Source organism: Dipodomys merriami, unplaced genomic scaffold, assembly GCF_024711535.1.
Source record: "Dipodomys merriami isolate MVZ:Mamm:240054 unplaced genomic scaffold, mDipMer1.0.p SCAF_6, whole genome shotgun sequence".
NCBI classification, from domain to species: Eukaryota; Metazoa; Chordata; class Mammalia; order Rodentia; family Heteromyidae; genus Dipodomys; species Dipodomys merriami.
In genome coordinates, this window is record NW_027206179.1 from 58,373,068 (window position 1) to 58,394,719 (window position 21,652).

General features: G+C 37.2%; 1 protein-coding gene across 1 annotated transcript in view; it reads left to right on the forward strand.

Moving 5' to 3' along the window:
- The window catches only part of Ccdc169 (coiled-coil domain containing 169), a 34,032-nt gene extending 13,078 nt beyond the window's left edge, over positions 1-20,954 (forward strand). The window contains exons 6-9 of the mRNA XM_070001966.1: positions 9,798-9,896; positions 9,988-10,041; positions 14,789-14,865; positions 20,737-20,954. Coding sequence (XP_069858067.1) covers positions 9,798-9,896; positions 9,988-10,041; positions 14,789-14,865; positions 20,737-20,836 — 330 coding nt within the window. The 3' untranslated portion in view covers positions 20,837-20,954. The remainder of the gene's footprint in view (positions 1-9,797; positions 9,897-9,987; positions 10,042-14,788; positions 14,866-20,736) is intronic.
- Positions 20,955-21,652: the final 698 nt, after the last annotated feature.

The following is a 21,652-nucleotide window of genomic DNA, read 5'->3' on the forward strand; positions in this document are numbered from 1 at the left end:
GAGTTTTCAACTTATTTGAGTATAGATTTTCAAAGCATTTCCTCATAATTCTTTGGATATCTTTGGTATCTATTGTGATATTCTCTCTTGAATTTCTAATTTTATTGAGTGCCTTTTCTCCTTTTTATCAAGTTAACTAGAGGTTTATCAATATTGATTCTTTGCATAGTTCTTTAAATCTCTGATGTATTGCCTTTTCCCTATTTTTTACTATTTATTTTCATCTACTAATTTGGGGTTTGTTCTTTTTTTTTAGAAGTTTATTTGACTTTGTTTTGATGTAGGCCCCCATAGCTTTGAATTTGTGTTCTCTCCAAAGTAAAAGTCATCAGTTCTGAGAGGGTACAATTTCACATAAACTGTCCCATAAAGTGAATAACAGGGTTGGCCACAAGGGGGCACTTTGTATTTAAGCATGCAAATGCTGCTTTCTTTTGTCATCCTACTTGCTTATTGTAAAGTATTGTCTGGGAGCTGTGATTAAATTCTATTATTGTGTTTTTCTCTTGTAAGACATCAATAGATGATTTTTTTCTTATAGATTCTTTCTCCCTCTTTCCTTCCTTCCCTCTTCCTTTCTTTCTTTGTGTCAATGAGTAAGGAAAGAGGTAGGGTAAGAAAGGTGAGTAATTGATCACTGGACCCCATGTAGCAGGAGATACTTTTCTTTATTAGGAGAACTAAAATTGCCATAGCTCTGGAACGTAGATCTTTAGGTGTAGAAAATGATGAGAGTGGGACACATATGAACATATGAAGCCTGAATAATGGATCTCTCAGCGTTCTTCCTCTGCCCTAATTCTAGAAAAACCCAGCTGGTATGAAACCCTATAGACAGATTAGAGGATTCTTCAGTTAAAAAACTGAAACACCTTAAGACAGTATGGTGGCCCAGATACCTAACACCTCACAGACTTCCACAGACTTGTTGCCTGAGGACTGCAGGTGCTAGGGTTTAAAAGTCATCAAAGCTATAGCTTTGCAGGGGCTGTTCTCTTAGCATCTGTTCTTTTTTTTTTTTAAATTGTGAAAATACAGAGGGGTTACAATTACATGGGCAAGATAATGAGTACATTTCTTATCAAGCATTGTAACATCCTCTTTTGTTTCCCCTTCCCATCCCCTCCTCCTCCCACCCCCCCACCCAATCCTCCTCCCCCCCACCAAAGTTGTAAAGTTCGTTTTTGACATAACGACTTGTACGTCTCATTGTTGCAATGGGTTCACCTGTATCCCTATTTAAATGATTTGGTTTTTCCCTTCCACTCCACAAATTATAACATCATCAAATACAGTGAAAGCAGGGGTTATACCATGAAGGAGGGACATACAAAGCAACAAAGAAATCATCTTATAAATGTGTTAGAAACAATCGCATGGAAGAAAAAAAACATTTGAATACATATCTTAGAGTTCATTTCCCTAATATCAACTTAACTGACCTTTTCTGCTTGTCTCAGTCATATACTAGATATTGCAAATAAGGGAAACCATGGGACCTATGTTTCTTTGGGCCTGGCTTACTTCACTTAATATAATTTTTTCCAAGTCTTTCAATTTCCTAACAAATGGGGTAATGCCATGCTTTCTGACGGAGGTATAGAATTCCATTGTGTATATATACCACATTTTCTTGATCCATTCATCTACTGAGGGGCATCTGGGTTGGTTCCATATCTTAGCTATGGTAAATAATTAGCATCTGTTCTATAGCTGACCAGGCAGACTTGTTCCTAGCACACATGAGACTCAATTATTTCTCAGGGTTCTCTGAAAGCTTTGTCAAACCATTCCTAGACTATTTACTGGCCTTAGAACACTCCTGCTTTCAACCTTCTAGACTTGCATTGCTGTGCAGCCTCTGCCAGCCACTTTCTGCTCCCTTTTTTCCCCCTGATAATCCTTGTACATTTCACCCTGCTTTGGTATCTATTCCTTAGAAGCCCAGGCAAAAGATACTGTACTAAAAGTAACCCAAGAAAACATGAACTTAGATGGGAACTCACTAACTGTGACAGGCAGAGAATCTGTCCTAATTGATAGATATAAAATGAATGGACCTGGCTTAGGTTGGAAGTTCAGTTGCTAAAGACTTCATTGGTGATGGTGACCTTAGGAAATGTCCTGGGATGAAGGAATACTGTAGAATAAGTCATAGGGGCAGGCATTTGGAAAATGTGGGGTTACTGCCAAATCCTGTTGGCACTTGCATGAGAATAATGAAGAATAGACAACCATTAAGCAAATAATACTGTAAACCAGAAAGTATTTCTGGGAGCCTCAGGAAGCCCTCAGTAGCAGAGGGGCAGAACAGTGGATGCTGAAGCCCTCACTGTGGAGAATGGCAGAACTCTAGAGGCAGGCGCATGTTTGAGCTCAGGTAGGTTTGTGAAGGGCAGGGCCCAAATAAACATGACTAGGGATCCTGAAAACAGACAGGACATCTGGATAGATGCCTTGGAGATGATGTGTTTGCAGCTGCTCCTGGACCTTAGGGACATGTAAATTAGCCCTCATAAAAGCTAAAGCACCATTCCAAATATATATCATGACAGGGTCTCCTTTCTTCCAAGAAAGAGACCTTTGGCTGTGTACACAAATGACTATCTGCTAGGGAAAAGAGGATGGTTAAATATAGACTATGAGTTGACATTCCCCTTTGTGGGACACTATGGCTAAGGTCCCTATCATAGTGGACCTAGGGTTCCCACAGATGTCTCCTTGATATATTTGGAAGTTGAAAGTTGAAGTCACCCCCACACCACACACATATACATTAAGTCCTTTATCTCTGAAGTAAAAGCTATTATGGTTGAGAAGACCAAAAGGACACTTCTGAAGCTATGCCTTTCACCTCTTCCAAGACAAAGTAGAAGCTAGAGACATTTTCTTATTCCAGGCAATAAAGGGATTTATGCCACAATGAACTAACAAAGATGCAAGGATACTAGTACCTGTGTTAACTCTTATTTAATTTGCCAGTCTGACCCATGCAGAAACTGGCTGGATCTTGGAGAAAGCTGTAGGCTGCTGCAGACTTAATCAGTTAGGAGATTTAATTGCAACTGCTTAACCCAAAGCAGTTTTTATCATCGCTAAGTGTTAGCACTGAGGTTTCAGGTACAGGATTCCCAGCCTTGATGTGGAGAATGCATTCTTTGTATTCTAGTTGGGAAACAGGATGAAATAGCTGGGACCTGTCACTGCAGTAAGGAAAAGTGAAAAATGAACTTGGTTACTTTGGGGGATCCATTAGAGACCTAATTTAGCAGGGCAGACTCCCAGTCTTGTAATTTAGCCCTAAAGAGATGAATGCAGAGTCACAACTGAGACTGCTTACCTGGAACAGAAGATGCTAGGACTGTAAACTGCTAGGATCATTTTGATAAAGCACTGCAGTTAAAGTAAAAAAAAAATCAGAGACTTAATTCACCCTGGTTGGTAACTGATAAATCAAGCAGCCAGAAAATCACTAAAGATGAGACTGAACCAACCTGATCTACTTGACATTATAGACTATCCCTCCTTTATAGGTGCAGAATTGTCAAGTTCACATAGTAGCACTCCACCATGACAGACCACATTCTGGAGCCTTCCCCACCTAGTTTGATGACAACAAGATCTGGGTTCCTTATTCTTTGTGATACCAATATATAGTACAGTTTCTGTTATAGAGGAGGTGCCCTTGAAGCTATCAATGAATTGTGGAATTGGAATAAATTAATTGTAGAATAGGGTTGGAAGATAATCTCGTCTGGTTGGGAATAGCTGCAAGATATGGACTCACTGCAAAGAAAATATATTAAAAATTTAAACCTCAAAGGTCACGACTCATTTGTCATAGAGGCTATCAGTTGATTAATATTCTTATCCCCCTTTCATTGTGTCATTTTATAACTTGGGATAGCTCCCAGAACTTAGATTCCTGGGCCTAACCTCCCAAGCATTCTATAACTGATCCTTCCTTACAGTTATTTTTATTTGTCTCTAATGTATCGCTCAAATTTTTGCTTCAGCTATAATGTTAAATCATCTTATACTTAAGAATATGGTCAATATATTGTTCCCTTCTCTTTTTTCCCCCACTTACATCCTTTCTATCTGAGAGACATTATATGCTCTGTCCACAATGATTGACCTGTTAAAAACTTGTGAAGTGGCTGAGTGCTGGTGGTTCATGCCTGCAATCCTAGCAACTCAGGAGGCTGAGATCTGAGGATCTCAGTTCTAAGCCAGCCAGGGCAGGAAAGTCTATGAGACTCTTATGTCCAATAAACCACCAGAAAACTGGAAGTGGCGCTGTGGCCCAAGTGGTAGAGTGCTAGCCTTGAGCTGAAGAGCTCAGGGACAGCGCCCAGGCCCACAGTTCAAGCCCCACGACCCACCAAAAAACAAAAAACAAAAACAACCAAAGCTGTACAGTGTATATTCTACCACATTTGACATATATTAACGTTATTTGCTCTCTCTGTGTGTGTGTGTGTGTGTGTGTGTGTGTGTGTGTGTGGTGTTTGTGTCTGTGTGTCTGTGGGAACTGTCCCTGAGCTTTTTTGCCCAAGGCTAACTCCCTACCACTTCAGCCACAGCTCCACTTCTGGCTTTTTGCTGGTAGTTAGATATAAGAGTCTCACAGACTCTCCTGCCCTGGCTGGCAATGAGCTGAGACCCTCAGCCCTCAACTTCTTGAGTAGTTAGGATTACAGGAGTGAGTCACCAGTGTCTGGCAACTTTGTATTTTAACTGCTAGTTTACACATGCATATTTGGATCATATTTCATCCAGGTCACCTCTAAATATACAAATAATTTATTCCAGTGGGTTATTTGTAATCAAACTTCATTTAGAACTCAATATAAATTTTTCCAATTTTTTAAACCAATACATGTATTTAGCATTTTTAAATAAATATCTCTATAATATCCTAAACTTGGACTCCTAGGAGCAGTGGTCTATACATACAACAGCAATTTGAAATACTTCCATCAATTCCTGTTTCTTTTCAATTGTTCTTTATACATGGATAGTGTGGTTCACAAGAGTAGTTTATGAGTTTATCTCATAATTTTCTTTTCATGGGGCATGAACTCTGGGCCTGGGTGCTGTCCCTCAGCTCTTCAGCTCAAGGCGAGCGCTCTACCACTTGAGCTACAGTGCCACTTCCGGTTTTTTCTGGTGGTTATTGGAGATAGGAGTCTCGCAGTCTTTCCTGCCCGGGCTGGCTTTGAACCATGATCCTCAGATCTCAGCCTCCTGAGTAGCTAGGATTACAGGCGTGAGCCACCAGCGCCCGGCACTATCCCATAATTTTCTATAAAACAACTTTAGTTAACATGTTTACATGTCATTGATTTTGTCCTAATGTATATATTTGAGGCAGGAAGCCAGAAGCCAGTCATGATATCAGTATTGTATTATCTTTCAAAGATGGTACCTATCTGAGAAATATCCAATTATGTTATAAATGAAGATGTTAATCAAATGTGCATAGTAGGGAGTTAACACTTCTAAAGGACTTATTGATGTTAGTTTCAGAAACCAGAATTTTCTCAGTTTTAGCTGGCCTAGTTATCCTCTTACTATAATTTAGAAAAGTTATAATCATTATTAAGTATCTAAGAGAGAAGATGTAAAGGAGTTAGCATCTCTAAAATATTTCTTTGTTTTTTGCAGCTTTTAGCTGCTTCCATTTCTATTTGAATATTTCTTTTAGTAGATTTAGTGACTTCAGTCATGACCAACAAAAACTGGGGGAATTTTGTACTGATATGAGTAATAATTAGGGTTACTGAAGTTACCAGTTATTAGCTTAAGAATTAAAATTGCAAATTAAGTGGATATAGTATATTATTACACTGTCCTCCTGCTCTCTCACCAATGTACTGAGGAAGTTGATTGTAAATTAAACAACTCTAGTATCACTATACTCTGAGCTAATTTTAGCCTCCTATAACTTCCTTTCATAGCCAAATCCTGAACTTGAATCTCTCTTGTAGAGGATAGTTTGATTTGATATATTAAAAAAAAAACATTTCCTCTGCCTTCTTCCAGAAAACAATTCACCTTCTATAAATTATACTTGCTTTCTCCTTTCAATCATACGTTTGACACTGAAGGATTTTTTTACTTCCTTTTATGTTTCAGAGTCCAGCGGTGAGGACCTTACATAGACTGATTAATCATAGTGTATATCTTTCCCACTTACCCCCATCAAAGTTGATTGATTCATGAATGGATACAGAAAACCAAGCTCACTAATTCTGGACCTGTTGTGCAGACTGCAAAGCCCAGAGTGCCTTTTCTAGGTAGGAGTAGTTTTTTGACATTGGACTCATCAGTATATCTCAACCCCACTCCTCCAGTCACGTTTTTCCTTTGATTTGGAGAAGGGAATCTTTAGGTTTTCGTGATTGAAGGTGTGAGCCATAAGGAAGAGCACATGTGAAACAAGACTTGAATTCCTATGAATTCCTAGTAGCATTTTTCTTCCTTTTTGGGTATTGGAACTAATTTTCGTGGTGCACCGTAGCAAGTCAAGACTACCTGGAAAAGGACTAGTAGGAGACCGGGTCCAACAGTTAATATATTATGCACTTTCTACTTCCAGATGGAGAGAGGTATATACAGAATTCATTGGGTACCTGTTTGGTCATGGTGCTATGGTTTTCTTTTTTTTTGTGGGGGTTTGGGGCTTGAGCTTGGGAATTGAGCTCAAGATCTCACGCTTAATAAACTAAGCAGATATTCTACCATTTGAGCCATTCCTCCACTTGTGTTTACTTTTTTTTTTGAAGTAAAGTCTCACTTTATGCGTAGGCCAGCCTGGGCTGTAGTCTTTCTACTTGTGTTCCTCATGTCACTGGGAATGACAGGTATGTGCTACCATGGCCCATCATTGGCTGAGCTGGAGTCTTGTAAACTTTTTGTTCATGCTGGTCTCAAGACACAATCTCTCAATTTCCACATCAAGTACCTAGCATTACAGGCATGAGCCACCATGCCTGGTGTGTGGTACTTGCCTAATTCATTATGAGACACTAAGTCATACCGGCCTTACAAATTATTTCTACTCCTCTCCTTTTTGTCTAAGGATAAGATCACATGCCTTTTCAAAGTCTGTCAGCTGAGAAGCCTAGATAGTATGTGCCCAAGTTGAAGTGCTTGCAGATGCAATAACTTGAGCATGATTCGTCCCCTCTGAAACTGTTGAAATGTGATTGCCCTTGTGATGTCAGGAAATGGGGTCTTTAAGAGGTTATTGGGTAGTTAAACAGGATTATTGGCTTTCTTGGAAGAATAGGGTTTATAAAGCAAGGCTCTCCTTAGTTTTTGTCTTTTCTGCATGCTTCCACTTGTTTTTCTTCTTCTCTACCATGTTTTGTCATAGCAATAGGCCCTTGCCAGATTCAGCTGCTTATTCTTGACCTTCCAGCCTCTAGACTCAGGTAACCTAACTTTTATAAATTACTCAATCTCAGAGATTCCATTATAACAATTGAAAATGAGCTAAGACAGCAATAGCAGGTCCAAATACTATTGTAAGTCACTTCCACATGACAGATTTTGGAAATACTAGAGAAGTGAAGTTATTTCATGTTCTCAAAAAGGTTTTCTTACATGCAATTCTACCAGCAAGGGTATTTGTTGATGGTTTTACCAGAGTATAAAAAAGAGCTATTCAGCCTTTTAGCAAATTGGCACCTAAAGCCACAATTGTACCCTGTAAATTCCAGTAATAGAGTTTCAATGGCATATTTCAATATTTATTATTTGGGCAATTCTCTATACTTAGAGACTCATTCTTTTACAGTTGAGTACCCAAACAGTATCTTCTAAAACAGAATAAGAAGTTTGATCTTTTGCCTAAAGGAGATTTTTGGGTAACAGTAACCTTTCTCCTCTGAACTAAAGGATTGCTGAGGCCCTGTGAAAAGGAGAGGAAAGGCAAAACTATCAGGGACGTGCATCTGGATGGATTGATGGAAGGCATCTTACATAATCAACTTGTCACTAAGCGTCAGGCTTAGTGATCTTGAAGGATGGCGTCTTATCAGGAGCTCAAGTTAGCATCTTTTGCTGACAGGTCAGACACTGACCAACTGAAGATCTGGTTTAACTTTGGTAGGAAGAAGCCTTGTTACCAAGTTAGTCAGCGAGAAGTCTGTATTTCAGCCACTGTGGATTACTCTGTTCATAAGCTAACTGTCCAGTACTAGTTGAACATGGACAGAGCTGTGGATGATAACTTTTGACCAAGTCTTTGGTCCACTTGGTTTAATGTCTTTTCTGTATTGGGTGCAATGTACAATACGCAACATTTTATTGTTTCTGTGTTAGTAAGAACATCCACATTTCTCTTTCTTAGATTACTTTGTCCTTTGTCATCAGGTCTGGAAGATTTTTTTTTTCCTTCTACCCGGTGACCATGTTGAGGGATAATAAAATTCTCTATGCTTTTATATGTGGTATCTGGGATTTTCACAGCAAAGACCTCTCTAAACCAATAGGGATGAGGCGTTTCAGAAAATAAGCATTCAAGAAAGAAAATTCTAGATTGTGAAGGAGGCAGTGACCAAAAAGACCTGGAAAGTAAAGTTACCAAGCCAAACAAAAGAAGTAAGATGGTAGAACAGGTATTAAGGTTGAGAAGGTTGCATAACTAATATAAAGTAGGGCAGTTCAGGAAACTAAGACCAGAAATCCAGATGACAGACACAAATTATGCCTTTAGATGTGCATTTCTCCTATTTGTGTTTATGTAAAAATACATTGTTGTTGATAGTTTACTCTATCCTCTTATGAAAATGAAGTTTTAAATTTTTCTTTCTGTATGATACCATTTGCCCCAGTGGTTTTCATCAGTAAGTAAAAATGGATTTAAAGCATATAGTTGGCAAGAGAATATATACATAAATATATATTTGTATATTTATCTATATACGTATACATATATACACAAACATATATTTGGTGTGTGTGTGTGTGTGTGTGTGTGTGTGTGTGTGTGTGTGTGTGTGTGTGTGTGTGTGTGTGTGCCAATACTGCGGCTAGAACTTGGGGAATCTCATTATTGCTTAGCTTTTTTGTTCACGGATAGCACTCTATTACTTGAACCACACTTCAACTTCTGGATTTTTCTGGTTACTTGGATATAAGAGCTTCTCACAGATTTGTCTGGCAGTCTTTGAACCTCGCTCCTCAGATACTATCCTCCTGAGTAGATAGGATTATAGGCGTGAGCTGCCAGCACCCAACTAGAGATTTTCATTTTCTTTTTGTACTTCTTTTGTTAACAATAGTAGCAGTGTTATGAATGCATGATATTTATTGGTAATATTAATTGTTTAGTATGTGTAGCCTTTAGAATAGTTTCACCTGTGTTCAAATCTAACATTAATCATCTACCATTAATTATCTGTATATCTTGGGCCATTTTATCACCTCTGTACACTGTAATATTAAATATGTACATTCTCAATATTAAAATGGGAATACATATTAGCCATCTCAAGAGTTGTAATTAGGAACCAGGCTCTGATGTCTCACACCAAAAAAAACGGAGTTGTAAATAGGATTAAATGAAGGGATCTATGGCATAATACCTAGTATAATACATGGCATGTTGTTAAATGTTTTACAATTTTTTTACAAATATTTTACTTATTATTATTAAAAGTACATAGAGATTATGAAATTATAGAATGTTAAGTGTGTAAGGTATTCATTAGTGAAGAAGCTGATGGTCTTTATTGTTACCTGTGGTATGAGTATATATAAAAATTTACTTTTGATATTTTCAGGAATCTTTGAATGCATTACTTAAGCAGCTAGAAAAAGAGAAAAGGTATCTTGAAAATCAAGTGAAAGAATATGCACTTCGACTAGACCAAGAAACAAAGGTTTGTTTTTGCTTGGAAGCTAGTGTCATCTAAAAATTGCTGTACAACGGGGAACATAATGTTAACTTCACTTTTTTCTTTATTATCATAGTCTTACCACAGAACCAACAATGAACGCCGTGTATATGTAGCTGAAATGTCCCAGGTAACTTTTTTACTTTCAAATTCTAAAGGTTCCTGTGTAAATTGTACTTTTCATTTTTCTAGGCTTTGATTGTTTGCTACAAAAACATGTTGGCATTCTAAAGGATACCAATTTTCTTTTTCTTTTTCTTTTTTTTATTGTGAACATACTGTACAGAGGGGTTACAATTACATGGGCAAGATAATGAGTACATTTCCTATCAAGCATTGTAGCCTCCTCCTTTGTTTATCCTTCACATCCCTTCCCAGCCTCCCCCCCGCCCCGCTCCCCCCCCCAATCCTCCCCTCCCCCCCCCACCAAAGTTGTAAAGTTCGTTTTCAACATGACAACTTGTACTTCTCATTGTTGCAACAGGTCCACCTGAGGATACCAATTTTCTAAATATGAGACATAGAAAGGAAAATAACTTTTGAGAAAAGATAAAAAGGAGATAAGTTTCCCAACTAAGATATTATTTTGCTTATTTTCTTCCTTCATAATATAATCCATATAATTCAAACAGATGAGTTAATATAACTCTGCTATTCTGAAATTTCAGGCACTTAAATTTCATAGTTGTACATGGTTAAGTTTAATATGTACATAGCATTGTTGGTATTGTACTTATAAATACTGGATAGGAGAGGGATGAGCAGTTTTATATGTGGTTTTCACAGTTTTTCATTTGTCTTTCAGGTTTAATATTGTTGGCATTATAGAACTTTTTAAAGTGTCGACAGATACCTTTTATTTCTGGTTCCTTCTAGTAAAAAAATACCATCTTTATTTTGATGTCTTTTAAATTTACCCTATTTTTTTCATTACTTATATAGCTTAAAATTGATATTTACATATTTAATCAATATTAACTTTGCTTTGGTATGTATTTTAAGATTAGGGTATGAGTTAGCTTTCAATTCATACTATACCACAGAAGTGGCCAAAGAGCAGTGGAATTGTTGAATCTCAGAGAACAATTTAAGTATAAGGCAAATAGCATACAGATGGTAAGTGCAGTCATGTGAGTGAGTAAAATGCGTGAGGGAGAATAAGGTAAAAAGAAGAATTGGTTCGGAAGATAACTCTGGAGAGGCTCGACAGTGATAGCCAAGGGAACAAAAAGTGGACTGCAGTCCTCAAAGCACAGCAAGTCACACAAGGAGCTCCAGAGGCTGAAAGACAACCTTCTCATAAGAGCAATCTGCTAACCAGAGTATCTAAGAAAGGAACAATAGTGGAATTCCAAAAAGGCATTATTCATGGGGATTCAGCCCCCAAAGAGAATATAAAAAAATTGAAAATAAAAGTTAATGCTACAGAGAGCTATTTGAGCTCATGGTGTTGACAAGGTAAGCAGTCTGAGCTGCTAGTGTGGTCCTTTTCAGAAGCTATAGGCTCCTTCTGAGGTCAAACAGAGTGCCTCATTTTTTCTATTTCTTTACCATTAGTACAAGAGTGGAAAAAAGTCAGTTTGAAACTATTTACTAAATGGAACAAGTATAGACCATGCAAAACCCATGTCATTAAGAAAATGGTGATCCATAATATACTATTGAAGTATAATATACTGTTGTTGTTGGTTGTATTTTTTTTTTGTCATTGGTGGGATTTTGAACTCAGGGCCTGGGGAGTGTCCCTGAGCTTTTCCAGTCAAGTCTAATGCTCTACCACTTTGAACCACAGCTCTACTTTTGGTTTTCCAGTGGTTAGTTGGAGATAAGAGTCTCACAGACTTTCTGCCTAGCTGGTTTTGAACCACAATCCTTAGATCTCAGCCTCCTGAGTTGCTAGGATTACAGTCGTGAGCTAGCGGCTCCTTTTTCCTGAAACATTCACTTACTCTTGTTTACCTGAAAAATTCATTTAGGTGGAATTATCCTACTCTGATTATATAGAATCACAGAACAATCAAACCTTAACAGCTTCCTGAGAAGATGTTAATTCTGTCCCCAGTATAAATATTAACATTTTCTTGCTAGAGTGAATTTTGGTAGTCTTTATAGTTAAAGATGGTTCTGGCCATGAGGAGAGTATAGTGACTAGAAAGGTTAATGGATGCTTGGCAGTTCTCCATGATGAATACATAAATAATTGATTCTTTAGTAGATAACTTGAGCTATTTGCTGAGTCTGTTGATTATACTTCTGCTGCTGTCTCTGTTGCTTTGTCTCACTCTCTACCCACTGTTTTCACTGAAATGGAGTGTCTTCATCTCATCATTCTCATTTGCACAACATGTATATCACAGAGATACTGTTTATTAAGAAAACACAGACATATTGAATTACTGAAAAAATTGGAGAGACTGACAAGAGCTTGTTGCAATAGCCAATAAATTTAAGTTTTAGCTTCTGTTCCCATCAGCCTGGAATTTTAGGTCCATTTAGCAATGGATCTGAGAGAATTCTGAATGTAATGCTTTTGCTTTACAGATAAGAGACCTGAGGTAATTCTGTTTTAACCAGGCATTTCTAGATTTAAAAAATATTTTTACATTTTATTTATGTATCTGATCATTATTTATTTCTTGAGATGTGTTAGTCTGGCTGGACTCAGACTCTTGGGTTCAAGCAATCTTTCTCCTTCAGCCTCCTTGAGTAACTGGGGCTAAAGACATATACTACCACACCTGGCTTTGCCAGACTGTTCAAATGATAATATTGAATTATATTTGTCATCACTGGTGAAACTATCTAGGTTCCAGACTACCCAAACTTTTATATTGTCACTTTGGCAACTCTATTTTATAGTTGCTCATTTAAACACATAGCTAGCCTGTTTGAAATCTAGTCCTTGAGATACATTCTCAAGAACACAACTATCAAAGTATTGTTTCCACTAAAATCACTTGCCTTTTCTGCCATCTCAGAGAAACTATGATACTGTTTCCTTTAGCAAAACAAGAACAACGACGAAAGTCCTTCTGGTTTGCATTGTCAAAGCATCACAGAAAAGCTTCTTGGTGAGATCCGATCTGCCAGGTCCTCTCCAATGTGATCATGCCTATCTCAGTAGCCTCATCCTTGCAATGTACAGTTTGCACAAGTCATGCTGCTTTTCTTCTGTTCCTTGTTATTGCTCCCTTGCCGTTCCTTCTACATAAGATATTCTTGCCATGGTTTGTAACTGGCTCTTGTTGCAGGTGGAGCCCCTTGTTGACTGAAACAGTTGCATGTCCTGAGTGCCAACTTGATCAAGGCCCTTTATTATCATCTTCTACTGATTTTGTTGTTTCCCCTGATAGAATGGTAACTATATATCTTTGTACCCTGGTCCTTATTGTAATGGGAGCATAACATAACCTCTGAATGAAAGAGGATAAATAAATTGCATTTTCTGCTACAACAGTCAAACCTGTCATTCTTAGAAAATGGTCTGATATCTTAACAGAAGGAACAAAGAATCAATCAGACATTAAATCAGTTTTTCTCCTTATCATCCAATTTATTCACATCTTTATCCATTATTCTTATCTTCAGATGGATTTCCTTCTTCTTTCCAAGGCTATCTGCTATTTGCTCTTTATTTTTAATTTCTCTCTTTTGTTGTGGTTTATCCTTTGCTTGGTTTGTCCTTTGCTTAACACACTTAGTTCTTCCATCACAATACACAAACCTTTTCTTTTTTTGGTGGTGGTGGGGGTCCGGTCATGGGGCCTGAACTCTGGGCCTGGGCGCTGTCCCTCAGCTCTTCAGCTCAAGGTTAGTGCTCTACCACTTGAGCCACAGTGCCACTTCCGGATTTTTTTCTTTTTGCTTATGTGGTGCTGGGGAATCAAACCCAGGGCCTCATGCATGCAAGGCAAGCGCTCTACCACTGAGCCACCTTCCCAGCCCCACAAACCTTTTCTTTTACTCCACTGTCTTCTTAAATTTACTATCTCAGATTTCTTTTTCCCAGCTAAACTTGATGAAAGAATGGATATTAACTACCTTTGCCTTTCACTCCACAACCTCTTTTCATCTCTCTTCTGACTACTGGAGTGATCAGGTCCCTTCAGTTACATCTGGCTTTTTTTTGTGTGTGGGTGAGGTGTGGGGGGAGTAGTAGGGTGGTAATAGTGTCTGAAACTTGTTACAGGGCCTTAAACTTGTTACAAGGTAGGCACATGCTCTACAACTTTGCTATGTCTTCAGCCTTTCTTATGTGCTTTTCCTGCCCATTGATTAGTCTACTATCCCCTTGAAAGTTGCCTTTCTAGGTTTAAGTGATGGAATCTCTATGTCCCTGTGTTGCCCTTTATGAATGTTCTCATCACTTCTGGCTTTAGTTGCCATTCCTAAACTGATTGCCATTCCTAGGTTGATTGGTCTGTTCCTGAATTGCAGCTTATACTTATACCATCCAAAACTGTGTCCATTTTTCCTTCTTGAATTTAACAACAAACAACAGTGAAAATACTATCTTCTCTTCCTATTTATGCCCTACCATACCTATTGTTTCTGTTGTCTTGTCAACTTTTATAGCAGAATATATACATGTTTTATGTGTGTTTAACATCTACTAACAAAACTTCCAATGTTCTATATCACATGGATGACTTAATTGTCACAGGTAATTGCATATTTATTTTAAAAGTCATATGGATGATGGAATTGAGGTAGTGAGAATTCCAGAAGCTTTAGAAGCTTTATCATATTGAAAAAGGCTATAATTTCTACAAAAGGGCCTAGTTACAGAAAAATTAACTGAAAATGTGGCTGTTTCTTTTATCTTCAAAGTCAATCACGAAATGAAATATCTGCTCATTTTTTTTTCTGTATTTCAGGTTGTTGGCTCTCATCAAATTTTTAAAAGGCAACAGATGGATCAACTGCCTAAAATGAAAGAGAATCTAGTAAAAACGTAAGTCTTGCTGTATCTTTTCTTTCTAATTAATTTCCCTTCTGTGAGTAGTACTGACAAAACAGGTATCCGTTATATTTTGAAAGTTGAACTTTGAGATTTTTAGCAACAATATAAAGTAGCAGATGGTAAGGGAACCTACAGAAGTTCGTTATCTCCAGTCACTATACATACTTTTTTAGTAACATCTTACTTTGTTTAAAAACTAAAACAATGCAGTACCCAAGAAGAGATTAAACAATACCAGTAAATTACAATTTAAATGTAAAGATATAATTACAGTGTCAGCTTTAAACTGCTTAGTTAGGAAATATATTTATACCAGTACACATGAAATAAATGTAGGTAACAGTATAGTTTGTTTCCTGTATAAATAAAACCAATTTATGATTAAAAAAAAAACCCCAAACATTTAGTAGCTTTATAGCCACACACAATTTTCCCTGGTTCTATTCTAAGTAGAGAATTACCAAATAAGTTCTTATGTAATATTTATTATAGGGAAATATTTATATATAAAAAACTAAAAAATTAAACCAAGATATATTAGTTACAAAGCAACTCTTTTTAAATACAGCTCAAAGCAAGAGGCAATAAAGGGATATGCAATGTAACAATTTTCTTTTGTGAAAATGATGTAGCAATATTTTGCCAATGTATAGCTGGATGGATCAAAATGTTTCCTTGATTAGTCATAAATGATTCAAATTATAGTTATCTCAATACACTTTTATCTTTGGAAATATAGTGTAGTTTAAATATTAAAGCACATCCTGATAAAGGATGTCCTTGAAAAACAATTAAACCAGTGTGTCAGAGATCCTCAAGATCCCCCCTATGATCAGTGATTCACTACAAGGATTCAGAATATATTTGTACCTGTGGCTAAAATTTATTACAGAGAAAGGATACAAAGCAAAATCAGCAAGGAAAAGGACCATGGGAAGAGATCTGAGAAAACAGAATACAAGCTCCAACACACTCTTTGGCTAGAGTTCCATAGACTATACTTAATTCGTTTAGCAATGAGCTGTGGCAGCATGTGTGAGCTGCTCTGAGAACTCATTAAATGCTTAGCACCTAATCAGGAGTAGATTCTCTACCTAAATTTCTCACTCAGCTGGCACTATACCACTTGAGCCACACTAGTGGCCAAGCTTTTTGCTTGCTGATTAGTTGGAGATGCAGTCTTACAAACTTTTCTGCCCAGGCTGCCTTTGAACCATGATCCTCAGATCTCAGCCTCCTAAGTAACTAGGATTTATAGATGTGAGACATTGGTGAATGGCCCAACTACACATTTTGAGATTGATGATTCTAGGTGTCATCAAGATCATGCAGGAGTAGGGGGCTCTGATTAGAGTATAAAATTACATTTTGGAGTAGTGCTCAGTATTAATTTTTATATTTAGCTGATCATATACCTTTCAATGACTCCACAGTTCTACTAGTTATATCCCAAATAGATTGTTACATACACAGGACCTACATAATAATGTTTATTTGTAATGGCCAAAGCTGAAAACAACTAAATATTGGTCACTACAAGAATAGATCATTTTATGTCTCTGTATGTGTGTGTGTGTATATGTGTGTGTGTGGTATATATATGTATATATATAGAGAGAGAGATCTATAACAGTTTTAAAAACTACAGCATTTGAGTAATTATCATATTCTTCAGTGTCAGAGGTAAAAAATATGTGTATAATTACATTTACATAACATTCAATGAAAGGCAAAATTTAACCATAGTATTAGAAATCAGGATATAATTACATATGGAAAGGCCAAAGGTACTAATAAATGGGAAGGATATGGGGCATCTTTCTTTTTTTTTTCTTTTCTTTTTTTGCAGTTGTGGGGCTTGAACTCTGGGCCTGGGAGCTGTCCTTCAGCTCTTCAGCTCAAGGCAAGAGCTCTACCACTTGAGCTACAGCACCACTTCTGGTTTTCTAGTGGTTTTTTTGGAGATAGGAGTCTCTCCTGCCTGGGCTGGCTTTGAACCGCGATCCTCAGATCTCAGCCTCCTGAGTAGCTAGGATTAAAGGCGTGAGCCACTGGCGCCCAGCTCATGGGGCATCTTTCTTTATGATGACAGTACTGTAGTACTTGATCTTGGCAGCAGTTATACTTCATTTTATTGTACTTCATGGAGCTTTAAGTTTACATTTTACACGATATATTATCATACTTTAAGCAATGTTTTAAAATTGTCAGTGGTTTTTAATGTTTGCTTGGGTTGATAGGCTTATATGTGCTTATATATGCTTATGCTCTTCAACTTTCATCTGTAATAAAATACCTCTGGTAATTAACTGATAAAGAGAAAAGGCTTACTTTGCTTTGCAGTTTTGGAGGTTCCTGTCTCTGATCTGTTGACTTCATTGTTTTGGGCCTGCCAGGTGGCTCATAATGACAGAAGTACATGGCAGAGAAAAACTGTGTACATCAAAAAAAGATAGGGAACAAAAGCAAAGAACAAGCTGAAATTCCACTGTCTCCTTCATCAAGGACGTCTGTGGTCTAAGGACTTTCTTCCCCTTGGTCATGCCTCCTAAAGATTTCATGCAATAGCACTACTCTGGAGACCAAGACTTTTATTGTTTGCAGTTGTGGGGCTTGAACTCTGGGCCTGGACACCATCCCTGAGCTCAACTCAAGGCTAGCACTCTACTGCTTGAGCCACAATGCCATTTCTGCTTTTGTGATGGTTTATTGGCGATAAACTGCCTGGGCTGGCTTTGAACCGTGATCCTCAGATCTCAGCCTCCTGAGTAGCTAGGGTTACAGGTATGAGCCACTGGCGCTAAGCCTGGAGACCAAGACTTTAATAAACCAAATTTTAGCAGTCATAATGTTAAAATATTGAGTCTGATGTTCAGAATAAATACCTAATGTTTAGAAAATACCCAATTAATAGGAAATTCTATTTTTAAAAATCTATCAAAGTGGGATAGTGTTTGGCTGAATATCATCCATTATATTACTGTTTTGTGAACTCATGACCACACTTTGCCTTTGAAAAATTTATTCCAGCAATCTTTACACATATTGAGTTGAAAAACAGACTTGTTAAGATAAATAGGGAAAAAAGTTCTAAAATTAAGTTGGGAAATATCCAAAAAAATTGACAAAAGCTAATAGGAAACTTGATTGACTGACCAAAGCACCTATTTAACTGAAAACTACATTCCTGCAAGCAAGGAACTCAAGGCTAATTATCCCAGCAGTGATTCTTAAAAGTAGCAAAATGTAAAGTTCACTTTCCCCCTTTGTGTGCAACTTCGCTTTTTTGCCTATGAAAATTTTATAGAATGAATAAAAACTCTACAGGAAGAAAATAACAAAGCAGTCCTTGGTGCCTTGGAATAAAATGACTTGTGGGAAATTTATTTTAGCACTCATTAAAAGTCAGATTGGTTTGAAAACGTCCTTTAAATTAAAAAATTAAAAAACCTTCTAGAGTAGAGAAAATACAATCGACTTACCCAACATTAGGACAATAACTCAATAAAATGCAGTGATACTATAAAGTTAGAAAAATTAGATTCTCAAAGAATACATACTTGACATGGAAAAATACCTATGCCCATAAGTAAAAATAATATGAAATAGTATAATGGATAATTGATGGTTTGTATTTATTTCTTCTTGCTATTTTCTAAAATAATCTGTGTACTTTATAATTATTTTAAATTATAATAAAAAAGAGACATAAGAAAATTCATCTATTTAGATACCTTGTAAAAGTCCCTAAGTCAAAATAACAAAATGCATATTTGTGTAATAAGTTCAATTTGGTATTTTAAAAAGTAGTGAGAATTGAGGTGATAAATGAAAATTTTTCACTGGTTTTGGGGCAGACAAATCAATTTTTGGCCTCATCAATTATAATTTAATGTGACAATATAAGTAACCATTCTCTGACTCACCAAGCTTGGGACATTTTCAGCAATTATTCTTCAAAGATACTTTCAGTCCTTTTGTCATTTCTCTCTCCTTCTGAGATGCTCATTATATATACATTAGTACACATGATCATGTCTCATGGGTCTCTGAAGCGCTCTCTCTCTCTCTCTCTCTCTCTCTCTCTCTCTCTCTCTCTCTCTCTCTCTCTCTCTCTCTCTCTCTCTCTCTCTCTCTCTCTCTCTCTCTCTCTCTCCCTGGTCTTTATTATCAGTTGTTCAGACTGAATAATTTTATTGATGTATTTTCAACTTCATTTATTCTTCTGTCCTAATCTGCTGTTAAGCTCTTTCACTGAATTTTTCATTGAGTTTTTTTATTTTCCAAATTCAGCAGGGCTTTAAAAATAATTATTATCATTTTTGTAACATAATAGGTAAAGAAGGGTTGAAAATTCTTTCAAGCTTCATTCAGAGGCTTGAATTTTCATTGAAATGTCTGATTACCTGAAATGTCCATTTACAAAGCTGCTCTTACTTGACCTAGTTTGGAGATGACCTAATGTGAAAAGCCTTTTTTCCCTCTTTTTTTCTATGTTCTAGAAAAATTAGAAGAGGGAAAGAGCTGATGCTCATGACCAACTCTAGGGCAATTATACATAGCTCAGTGTTCTGGCCACTTTTCCATTACACACACACTCACATTCTCTCTCTCTCTCTCTCTCTCTCTCTCTCTCTCTCTCTCTCTGTCTCTCTGTTTTTTTTTTCTCTCTCTCTCCCTTTCTGTCTGTCTGTCTGTCTATCTATCTTATCAATCCATCCTCCAGGATTGCTTTAGAGTTTAAAGAATGTTACTTCTGGAGCTGGGAATGTGGCTTACTGGTAGAGTGCTTGCTTAGCATGCATGAAGTCCTGGGTTCGATTTCTCAGTGTCACATAAACAAACAAACAAACAAAAAAACCAGAAGTGGTGCTGTGGCTTAAATGGTAGAGTGTTAGCCTTGAGCAAAAGAAGCTCAGGGACAGTGCCCAGGTCCTGAGTTCAAGCCCCAGGACTGGCAAAAAAAAAAGTTACTTCTGGTTGTTTTTGTGAATTTCTCGTCGTTTTTATGGTTGTGTGTGTGTGTTTTTTTTTGTTTGTTTTTGGTCATGGATCTTGAACTCTGGGCCTGGACACTGTCCCTGAGCTCTTCAATGCAAGGAGAGCACTCTACCACTTGAGCCACAGCACCACTTCCAGTTTTCTGGTGGTTAATTGGAGATAAGAGTGTCATGGACTTTCCTGCCCAGGCTGGTTTTGAACCATGATGCTCAGATCTCAGCCTACTGAGTAGTTAGGATTACAGGCATGAGCCACCGGCACCTGGCAGAATTTACTTCTTGATTAAAATGAAAACAATAATTTCTTACTTGATCATTTTGGCTGATATACAGCCCTAATCAAAACGTATTTTAAAAGCATATTGCCTGGAATTAAAGAAGTTTCCCACTATCTTAAGTAAGAATATATGGAAGATTAGAGGGATACATTAAATAAAAAAAAGATTTCAGGAAAACCTAAGGAGAGGAATTTTATAGATTCTTATTATTTTGCTTTTTGTGTTCCACTTCATGGCCTTGCTCTATTTTCCTAGCTTTAAATTCCAAGGACAAGTGTTTGAATAGTTCATCTCATATCCTTAAAAAAAGCTTTCCACATTAGGGTACTTGATGGGCAGCTTTCCAGCTTTTAGAGCACCTACTCTTGAGCTGGTTACCTCTATCGCTGTGGTGAGATGATGTGTTAGAATATGTGATGATCTAAGATTTAACTGCAAGTAGAAAATATACACCAGAAGATCTGCAGCTCACAGACTACAATCTGGAGAAGCTCAGTGAAATGTACAGTTCTTTTGCTGTGACATATAATGTGTTTGTTATATACAGTAGTTACTGAAAAATCATGATTACTGCTTTATTTCAGGGGAAGATTCAATCCAGTTAACCAGAAGACAATGATTGTCAAGAAAGGACCAGTAAAAAAGATCACAAGATCAAACCATCTTCCAAAACTCCACCCATAATTCCAGCTCTGGGTGGATTTCTATTTCTTCCTTCTTTTTTCATCTGTGGTATTCCACTTGTGAAGCTAATGTCCAATTCATTTTTCAGGGAATGAAATAGATAAGAGCTATCAACTTTCTCTTTAGTTCTTTCTTTGTCTACATCAAAGACCTAGTCTTTACTAGTCCCAAAATGTCTAATAGAAGTGTTCAGGGTTTTAAAACAATTTTTAGGAAATCTGAAGGATGATATAATTATATTTGCTTTTACTAATATTATTCTTGATTTTCTCTGATAGTAACCTTAATAGTGTATTTGTTTTCTAGTTGGATACTAATGTTTATAATATTTTACAATCTTTTTTATAACTGTGACATACATCTTAGATATACATATGCTTATATGCTTATTCTCATAGGTGAAATTATTGGGCTTAAAAATTGCAGGAGTCTGGAAGTGGCGCTGTAGCTCAAGTGGTAGAGCGCTCGCCTTGAGCTGAAGAGCTGAGGGACAGCACTCAGGCCCAGAGTTCAAGCCCCATGACCGACAAAAAAAAAATGCAGGAGTCACCCAGAGATAAGTGCAGCTTTCAATTAATAGTGTTTTCATCTGTATCTGGCACTAAATACAAATTCTGTTTTGTATTACCAGTAATGAATACCAAATGAATTTCTTTACCTCTGTTTTAAAGAAGGATGCATAAATTTCATATGACTGAATAATTGTGTGTGTGTGTGTGTGTGTGTGTGTGTGTGTGTGTGTGTGTGTGTGTGTGTGTGTGTGTGCAAGTGCACCAGTCCTGGGGCTTGAACTCAGGGCCTGGGTGCTATCCCTGA